Here is a 9,944-nt window from a genome sequence, read left to right on the forward strand (position 1 = left end):
GGGGCTGGCTGGCATGTGGTGCTGGGGGATTAAACCGCTGTCCCTGTGCTTTGCTTAGCTTAGCTTGTTCTAAGTAGGTGCTTTAGACCACTGAGCCATCTCACCAGCCCCCTTTTGTTAATATTTTTTGAGACAGGGTCTCGTTAGGCAGCTCAGGCTGGTGTCGAGCTCTCAGTGATCCCCTAGCTCAGTCTCCTGAGTGCTGGGAATACAGCTGTGTGCCACCATTCCCGGCTTCAGCTCATGCTCTTACAGGTAGCATGCTACTTCTCTAAAAAAGCTGGAATGAAAAAAGCATTTAAAATATTGAGGAGGATGGCTGATGATTAAATATAAACCATACCCAAACATCAAAGGATGGATGGTACCTGCGGCATATAAAGGCTGAGGAAAGTTGAGGTTTTATTCTGAGCAGCCGGCAACCTTTCCAGGGTTGCTGCTAGTGGTAGGTGAAGGGAAAACTGAAGATTTTTAGCAAGAAAAGGCCACACTGCATGCCTGAGATCATAGCTTCTACCCACAGGGGTTGCAGCCGTGCAGTCACATGCGTCCAGGACTGTCACTTGCTCAACAGACAGCTCTTGGGCTAGGGAGAGTGATTTGGGGACAGTCACTCACATTGAGGCAACATTCTCTGGTTAGATGATCCTATAACATAGATGTCTGAGACTACCAAGTGGGTCAGGCTACCCAGGAATGGAGTTGTCCCTGAAAGCTTGGAAACAAAAAGAGAAAAAAGGTCCCCTAGGAGCAGTGTGGCCCTTTTGCCAAAGTTTGCTCAGTTTTCATCAGATACAATGTCAAATGTTAAACATCAAATGTCAATGTCAAATGTTAAGTTTCTTTTTAGGTCAAAGATTCAGACATATCCCCAGGTGTCTCAGCTACAGATAAATTCAAGCCCGTTTTTTTTTTTTTTTTTTTTTTTTGTGGAACCGGGGATTGAACTCAGGCCCTTCGCTTGCCAGGGAAGTGCTTATTCTACTGAGCCATCTCCCTGGCCTGAAACCTGTTTTCTTACAAAGAAGAATTTAGAGTGATCCCCCTGTAAGCCCCGCTGGTAACAGACTGGGTGAACCTGTGGATGCAGACTGAACACATGCAGCCCAGAGATAGCATACCTCGTTTCCTGTCCACCTCTGTCCATTCATCTACACGAAGCATATAAAAAGAAAACACCAGTTCATAAAGCAAGAACATTATTTTCATGGAGGCTTTACAAACACCAATTCCAATTATCTGGTCTATAAAATTTTATTTTTCATGTTTGCATTTAATGTCTAGTGTGAATACTCTCTTATTTAAAACATTAAGGTTTTTAAAAGTTTAAGAACTGAGTAAATAAGTTCCAAAACAGCCCAAGAAAGGCGAGGTCTTACAGTGAGTAGTCTAGGGCAACAGGAAGCTCAGTAGGACTAGCCACTCTAGGGCTCATCTTAGAAGGTTCTAGAAGTTCTCCTTCCCAATGCCACAACAACACATGTCATTCTAAGCAGGCTTTTAACAACACTACTCCTTCCAAGAAGAGTAATCCCAACCAAAGGCAGAAAAAGAAGTTATTTTTGTATATAACCTGATCTTTTGTTAATACAAGATTTTCCCCTTCTAGAGTACTTTTGGAACTGTTCAAATCAGAAAACTTGAAATGTGAATCACATGAGTAAAGAAGTGAAGCAGTCTGGGAAATGCCATGGAAGACCAAATTAGGAAAACATACACTTGGTCTGGAAAGATTGGTGCAATAAAGAACCTATACAGATTGAGAGCTGGCTCTACCACTTACCAGCTCTATAAAATCCAAATGAATTTGGACCCGTGAGATAGCTCAGCAGACTAAGTGCCTCTCTGGTAAGTGCAGGGACCAGGGTTGGATCCCCAGTCTCCAGGATGCACTGAGCCAGAGACCAAGTCTGGGCGTGGTGGCGCCCGCCTGTAATCCCAGCGCTGGGGAGGCTGAAAACAAGATCACTATGTGTCGGAGCTGCATAGTGAGACTCTGTAGCAAATACATAAAAGAAAAAAAAAATCCAAGCAAACTGTTTAACATGTTTTCTCATCGGTTAAAAGGGAGATCAGAATAGCACCTGCCTCACAGGGTTCTGTGGGCATAAATGCATAAAAAAGGTGAACTCAGTTTTGGGGTAAGATTTCAACCTAGAGAAACCACACCCAGGTGACAGAATTCTACACACAGTCAAATTTAAAAAATAAATAAAGTTGTAAGTCACAGTTTCTTTTGGAAACATCTGCCAATATATTCTTTTGGGGGTGATTTTGAAATTATGCTTAAAGCATACATATGGCTTCAGTGCACACTGGCACGGCTTCAACAAGATGCCAAGAGCTCCTAGGAAACCAGTCTAGGAGAAAAGGGGGGCACACCCTTGCTGGCTGCGAAGGATTCCCACTGCAAGGCCAGATTCCTTGAGAAAAGTCTTCCCCCTCAAGAGTCACCTAGGTCGTAGTAGTGGATTCTTAGGCCGGCTGCCCACACCTTCCATCGTTCTGCGGCATTTATTCCACCGGGGGTCTAGCACGGCAGGCGTGGGATACCTCAGGAGACATGAGCTCTGATCCCCTAGTGGGGCTGCAGGTGCCCCATCTCTTGGGGACAGGGAGTACACGGATAAAAGGGCCCTGGAAGACGCGCTTCAGCCCGCAGCGAGGCTCAGGGCCGCCAGGGGGCGCCGGAGTGATGCGAGTGCCCACCGTTTCCCTCCCCAGGGTCCCGGCAAGGCGCCCAAGCTCAGTTTTTCTATTTCTCTAGATGACTCGTTTCTGACAATTTCATTTTAGTTATATTTTGAGTGGAGGGCTGATCCAAAGCTACCCAGAGTTCTCTGTTAAATTGCAATTAAAAAATGAAAACAACCTTGCTGCCATTTGGTTGCTCAGTAAGAACACATTGGGGAAAAGAATCACTTGTGGCTCTGTGCCTCAGTTTCCTTTTTCAAATTGGGAATGCAAACAAGGTGCACTAGGGTCTTATTTATGATTTAAAAGGTCAAGAGTGAGGCAAAGGTAGCTGTTCTCGCTATTGCTTAAAATGTCGGGCCACAATCAATAGGTACTGCCGATAAACGCTAAGCAGAACTGCAGTGTGGAGGAGACTGTAACGCTGCACTGGCCCTGTGGGATCAGGGATGGCCTCCAGGAGAGCAATTAGTTGAGTAAGATGATGAAAACATCTAGAAGAAATATGATTTCCACTCAGGGCTTCCATGAGGACCAGCTTACCACGCCTGGAGTTTTATATTCCTGGGTCCAGGCAGCTGTCACAGGGCTCTGGCCCCTGCTCCTGCAGCCAAACCAGCTCTACACAGCGAAGAGAGAAGTCTTTTTGAATCTCATGTCTCACCTTTTTGAATCTCATGCTCTCCACAGTGTATTCTTGCAGTTACAAATCACTATCAGATAACTACTCTGTCATTAAAAAATGTGGGGATACATTTTTTTCCCAAAGGGATCCCTCTCCTCCAGACCTACCAAGCCCAGCAAAGATTCTTATGCAGCACTCCAGTTATGACAGCACACAGCAGCAATAAAGGCCTAATGTTTAAGGGTATTATCTCCAGAGTCTGGGAATCTGGACTTTTCAAATCCTTTATTCTTCTTCTTACCAGCTATGTAAACCTGTGCAAAACAGCTTTATTTTCTTATCTATAAAATTAGAATAGCAACATTACTTATGTGATGAAATAGTTGCAAAAAAAAAGTTGAATGCTAGGTGTAGTGGTGCATACCTTAATCCCAACACTTGGCAGGCTGAAGCAGGAGGATTACCACAAGTTCAAGGCCAGCCTAAACTACATAGTGACTATAAGGCCAGCATAAACAACATAGTGAGATCTTGTTTCAAAAAAGCCCCCTCCCCCGCAAAAAACAACAACAACAAAACAAAAAACCTGTTGTAGTTTTGTCATTTGGAAGCTCCAACCTCAGTTTTAGAGTTATTTACTAGGCTGGGCTAATCATAGCCCTACCTCTAGGGATGCAAGAAGGGTTGGATCAGGTTCCACCCAGCATGGCATGACATTCAGCCCAAGTATGTGGAATGAACAAGTGTGTGACAAAGAATTACTAAAGATGGATGAGGCTCTTTAAGGTTGAATCTAGCAAAACCAGAAGGAACACGGCTCTGAAAGACAAGCCCATCCCTTACTATTCACAGGGGTCCTCCCAGACCTCCTCCTGAAAGAGAAGACCTATTACTCATTGTACCAATCATGCTAAATACACTGCTTCATTTAATACTTACAACTTTGTTTTCATTATATATTATTATTATCTTTCTGTCTCTTTCTTTTTTTGACAAACAGGCTTATAGAGGTTATGTGCTAAGTTGATACAACGAGCTCTATGGCAAAACTGGAGTGGAGAACTACACCTGTAACTCCAGCAAGTGGACTGCTAATTGCTAGTTTACATTGTCGTCCAAGATGCAATGAGAACCAAGAACCCTGGCTTGCTACCCCGTTGATGCCATTAGCCTGAATGAAATCAGATCACATAGGCAACCAGGAAAACAGCCCTCTGGAGGAAGAAATGACAACATTATATAAAACTGCCAAGTTAGATTATCAGTTCACCAAACATTTACTGAGCACTGATTTATTCTAGTCTAGGCATTAGATTGTGTGCCGGAGTGCAAAGAGGAATGAAATAATAAAACGGAGGGAAATACACACACAGATCATTTCAGTAGAACACGACCAAGTCGCAAGGTAGAGAGAAATGTGCACAGAGTGCTATGGGAGCACAGCAGGCCCTTTCTCCTGTGAGGATGCTTCCTGAAGAGGGGTGATTCTTCAGCTGAGTGTTCCAGAATGGAAGTGGAGGAGTGGAGGGAGGGGATTATTCCCAGGGGGACAACGTTTAAGTGGAGATCTATAAGCAGTTGAGTGTAGAAGGCAGGTAGGTAGCGGAGGGAGATCAGATGTGGAAGGCCCCAGAATGTCCCACACAAGAACTTGGCCTCCATGCAGACAGGACTGGAAAGCTGGCACATGGCTTTAAGCAGGGTAAATATGGACAGATCTGGATTTTAGAAAGCCTCACTGTTAGTGGTGTGAAGAGTAAAGGGAGTGGGCTGAGCATGGTGGTGCCTGCCTGTAATCCCAGCACTTAGGAGGCTGAAACATGAGGACTGCTGAGAGATTGAGGCCAGCCTGGGCTACAAAGCAAGTTCAAGGCTAGCTTGAACTGCATAGGGAAACCCTTCTCAAGGGGGAAAAAAAAATGAATGGAGTGGTATGCGTGAACTTGAACACAATCATAAAACACCATAGTTAATAAGTGAACACGTATTATATGTATGTATAAATAAGTAACATTAAGAGAGCATACAGACACTGCTACAGAGAGTAACTCCCCCACCCCCCAACCCCCGTACTGGGAATTGAACCCAGGAGCACTCTTACTACTGAACTACATCTCCAAAGCCTTTTAAAATTTTATTTTGAATTGGGGTCTGGCCAACTTGCCCGGGGTGGCTTCAAGCTCACCATGCCCCTGCTCACCAACATGTTCTCATGTTGTTTCCTTCAGCAGTTGTGAAGAAAAGATTTAAAGAACTGAGCTACTGGGCAGGTCCCCATGAAGAAGATTTAAGAGTTCTCTGTATTTCCCCACTTCTCTGTATTATTTAAGAACCTTACATTTCTAGAAATGGTTTCTGAAAGGATCAGGCCTAATTTCCAGCGTAGGTGGAGGTGGGTGCTGCATAGAGGAACAGAGAATCAGAACCCGTTCCTTGTGGATAAAGACAAGCTTGAACTAAAAGCATGTTGCCAGGTAGTGAGCGGCTGGGTGAGACTGGGCTTTTGTAAGGGGCTGGTTTCAAGAAATTTTAAGAAATTATCTGTCCTGTTTGAAGAGATGGGGAGATTAATCAAGATCAAGCACCCTAATTATATCCAATGGGGTGTTAATTTTCTCTGCTGGGAAAAGATCTTTTGGAGAATTTGACTCCTGAGGGGTTTCAACTGGATGAGAGCTGCAGTTTGTAAGAAAGGTACCTAGCTACGAGAGTGGTTTGTGTAGGGATGTTCGTTTGGCTGTGGGTGCTGGGGCTGGAGGGTGCGGGTCTGGCTGTGCGGGCCGAACCCCTCTTACCTTTGCGGGCCTTGTCTCCTGGGATGTTCTGGGCCCGCAGCCGCTGGTCAAGGATGTAAAGCATCTCCCCACCCAAGTTCAAGAAGAGCAGCGGTAGTGTCCGTAGGGACATGGTGCTGGAAACTCGCAGGGCAGGTAAGTGGATGCAGGACTCAGAAGCTACTAGACAGGAGGCCGCCTTGCAGCCAGAGCCTGGTTGCTAGGGCAACGCCGAAGACGGAGCAAGTGAGCCAATCAGAAGGCGGTTTGGTGGGAGGTGCCCTAAGAGCGGACACTCATTGGGCCAGGAGGCAGGGACCGCCCCAGGGGATTGGCCCGAGCTGGGATGTAGGCGGGAAGGACTGGGCGTCAGTTGCCCGGCTCCGGTTTGAATTTGCCGGCTCTCCGCCTTAGGCCGAGGACCTGGAGGGTCCACCCGCGAGGAACAGAGCCCCAGCGAAACGCCCCGGCAGCAGACCCGGTCAGAGGCCCCTGGGTTGCAATCGCGGCTTCTCTTCTGTTGTATGACTTTGGGTTTTTGGATTTTGAAACTCGGTTTCCTCGTTGGTAAAATGGAGGTTGCGTCCGCATTACGGGGCTGCTGAGGGGAATCTGTAGGACCGTAGGAAACGCCGGGAAAACATTCACAAAAACGGCAGCGGACGTTTCTTTCACGTGAGGGAGGGAACCTGTCCTTAACTCATATGAATTTCTTCCCTAAAGTATGCTTGGGATTCTCCCACCCTTTGCAGCTCAGTGAGGCCAGCAGGGCCTGATTCTGACATCTGAACTCCGAAGTGGCCTCGCTGTTGTTAACCGGTGTTAACCAGGCCTGCTTTGAAGGCAGTGCCCCTTTTTCGCCTGCATTTTTTTTTTAACCTTATTTTCTTTCTTCTTATTTATTTATTTATTTTTTAATATTTATGTATTTGGTTCAGGGTCTCGCTATGCAGCTCCGACTCGTAGTGATCCTCGTGTCTCAGCCTCTTCGGCGCTGGGATTACAGGCCTGCACCACCATGCCCAGCCTTTTTTTTTTTTTTTTTTTCCTTAAGAAAGCAACTCTTATTTGAAAAGACTAACCATATTAGGTTAAATTTTAGAAAACACTACTTTTAATCTGCCCACTTCTTCAGTGGCTTCTTGCTGTTTGGAGGACTTGGCATGGCTTTCCAGGCTTTCTCTACTCTGGCTCCACCTTTCCAGAGCTTGCTGCTTTTGCACCAAACTTTCGCAGACTTCCGGTCCAGATGAACTCAAGTTGTCCTTTCTGTGGGCAACGTGCCCAGCTTCTTTTCCTCATTAACACACCTGGAAGTCTTAACATGAGCCGAGGTCGGGTCCTTCCTGTGTTAACGTCTACCCTCCATCCCACACTTCATTTGTTTTCCTGTTTTCTCCTAGTAGCCATACTTCTTGAAATAGTCTGAACTCACAATCTGAGCTTCCGCAGTATCCTAATTCCATACCTCACTGCACTTGAATCTCTACCCCCAAACATTTCACTCTGAATACTTTGTGGTGGTTCTTCCCTTAACTGACATCTCATCTCAGTATGGGGACTCTACATTTGTTGAAAGCTGCCAGTGCAATCTTTGATTTGGTTATTTTGCCTTGTCTATGCACTGTCTTTTTAGGGAATATAACTAAGATAGGAATGTAATAAATAGGATCACTACCTTATGCTGGGCCTTCATGTATTTGTTACCTGCCTGGCTCCTAAAGGGGTTTAAGTTTGCTATGGTGTAGACTTTTTCCTTTGCTTCTTATACCTTTTTTAGGTCCCTAGGCAGTGTGGTATAGTGGACAGAATTCATGCTTTGTAGTCAGGAGGGGAGTATGAATTCTAGGCCTGTTTCTAACCAGCTGTGTCAATTTAGAGTTACAGAGCTTAAGCCTTAGTTCCTATAGTAAAAAGAAGACAATCAGGGAGGAGTAAAGGTGGCTTCAGGTAAGATAATGTGCCTCAGGCAGCACTTCAAACAACGCCATTCCTTTAAGTCCTGACTGTGGTTTTTACCCCTTCCCTTGGCCAGTCCCCTAGAATATTGGCACCTGGCCCTCTAGCACTGGACCTTGAAGTTGCTATGTCCACTTAGAAGTCCTTATAAAGGCTGTCCCTATGATTCCTGGAGGTGGTACCTAAACAGTTCACCAGGTTCTCTAGTCTCCCCTCACACTCAGCTGCTGCTCCTGAATGAGGCCATGCCCTCAGGGATCCTTCCCATCCCTACATGGCTTTTCTTTTACTCATGTACTGGGCTTTAATCACCTTAACAACTTCCAAAACTGCTGTGGTCCAGACCTCCCTACTGAAACTGGAATGTACATTTCCAACTGCTTTCTGGATAGCACTTGCACATATCTGTCTTTCTTTATGGCTTTCTTTGCTGGCTTCACAGAAAGAAGTTAAAATTTTTCTTCATTTATGGACTAAATGTGTCCAACCCTTCTTTTCTTCACAGTTTGAAGCCCTTCAGTGGTTGGGTATTGGGAAGTAAGGTTGCATTAGGTCTTGAATGTGGGCCTTTTTCTTGTGAGATGAGGTCTCACTATATTATCTAGGTTGGCCTTGAACTTGTGGCAATCCTATCTCAGTCTTCAGAGTGCTGGGATTATAGGTCCGTGTCACCATGCTCAGCACTGGGACCTTCTTGATAGGACTAGTAGCCTTAAGGGTACAGGCACATACAGATCTCTTTCTTGCCCTCCCAGTGCACACACCAAGGTAGGGCCATGTGAAGACACATGAAAAGGCCCCTGCCAGCTAGAAGAGCTCTCACCAGCAATGGAATCCATCAGCACATTGACCATGGACTTCAAAACCTCCAGAACTTTGAGTAAACAAGTTTCCTTGTTTAGTGTACCAAATCTATGGCACTTTATTATGGCAGCCTTAGTAGATCATCATGTCCAGAAAGCTCTACATCTGATGTCTATTTCTTCCTGATTCTTTGTTCACTCAGCTGTTGACACACTGTTTTCCTGAGACAAACACACAAAGGCTTTGATGCCTCGGCACTTTACTTGGTGTGGATGGGTGGGATCTGAGGAGTTATGTGTACTGCTCCTACCTAGAACTGATAAGCTAGGCCTAGGAGAGTCACTGAAATGCTAAAGTGACTGTCCTTCACTACTGATCTCCAGGGAATATGCTCAACTAGCACTGTACCCACCCAGATGGGACCACTCTGTTCATAATGTTTACTAGTAATAATGGCAACCACCTCATTACTGAGCCTGTGGTTCCTGAGGACAGACTTACCATTTAAACATCAATAACCCTGTCCCCAAATAATAAACTGCTCTGGTCTCTCCTCATTTACTCCCACACAGCTGCAGCCCAATTGCTTAAAACATGGCCTTGCCATTAGCATTACTCCTTTGGATTTAGAATGGTTTCTCTACTACTTAGGGCACAAAAGTCTGTGAAGCCCAGCTGTGTCTTGCTGCTCCCTAAATCTGCACCTCTAAGCTTCTGTGCTTCTAATTGCCACTCTTTCTGCCTGGATGCTATTCCTCCCTCTGCCCACGGATTCCTGCTCATCCCTCAGGACCCAGTCCACAGGGTAGTTCCAACAGCTGGCCTTCCCACTTTATCTGACTGCCCTGTGGTAGGAAGAAACTTTTCTTAGACAATCTGAGATCCTAGAGCTTGACACAAGAATAAATTCCTCCTCTTTCTTGGAGTAGGAATACGATGCCATTTTATTTCTCTTATTTATTCAAGGCAAAAAGAAGTAACTTTTACATACTTTATTAGTTTTCTTCGAGTGCTTCTGCGTAGGCTTTGGAGAGGGTCTCTGAGTTCTGGTGGCCATTTTGTTTCTGGGTTGCTTTTGCTGCTGCTGC

At 45.5% G+C, this 9,944-nt stretch overlaps 2 protein-coding genes across 3 annotated transcripts in view; both read right to left on the reverse strand.

Annotated features, from left to right (window-relative positions):
- Positions 1–6,310, reverse strand: part of Oscp1 (organic solute carrier partner 1) — a 38,769-nt gene extending 32,459 nt beyond the window's left edge. The window contains exon 1 of one of the 2 annotated variants that reach the window (XM_004641029.2): positions 6,115–6,310. In XM_004641029.2, coding sequence (XP_004641086.1) covers positions 6,115–6,226 — 112 coding nt within the window. In that variant the 5' untranslated portion in view covers positions 6,227–6,310. The remainder of the gene's footprint in view (positions 1–6,114) is intronic. The other variant, XM_023701130.1, reaches the window with a different exon arrangement.
- Positions 6,311–9,050: 2,740 nt separating this feature from the next.
- The window catches only part of Mrps15 (mitochondrial ribosomal protein S15), a 6,969-nt gene continuing 6,075 nt past the window's right edge, over positions 9,051–9,944 (reverse strand). Inside the window, exon 8 of the mRNA XM_023701044.1 lies at positions 9,051–9,077. Within this exon, the coding sequence (XP_023556812.1) occupies positions 9,051–9,077 (27 nt within the window). The remainder of the gene's footprint in view (positions 9,078–9,944) is intronic.

This window comes from Octodon degus, unplaced genomic scaffold, assembly GCF_000260255.1.
Source record: "Octodon degus isolate 3935 unplaced genomic scaffold, OctDeg1.0 scaffold00130, whole genome shotgun sequence".
NCBI lineage: Eukaryota > Metazoa > Chordata > Mammalia > Rodentia > Octodontidae > Octodon > Octodon degus.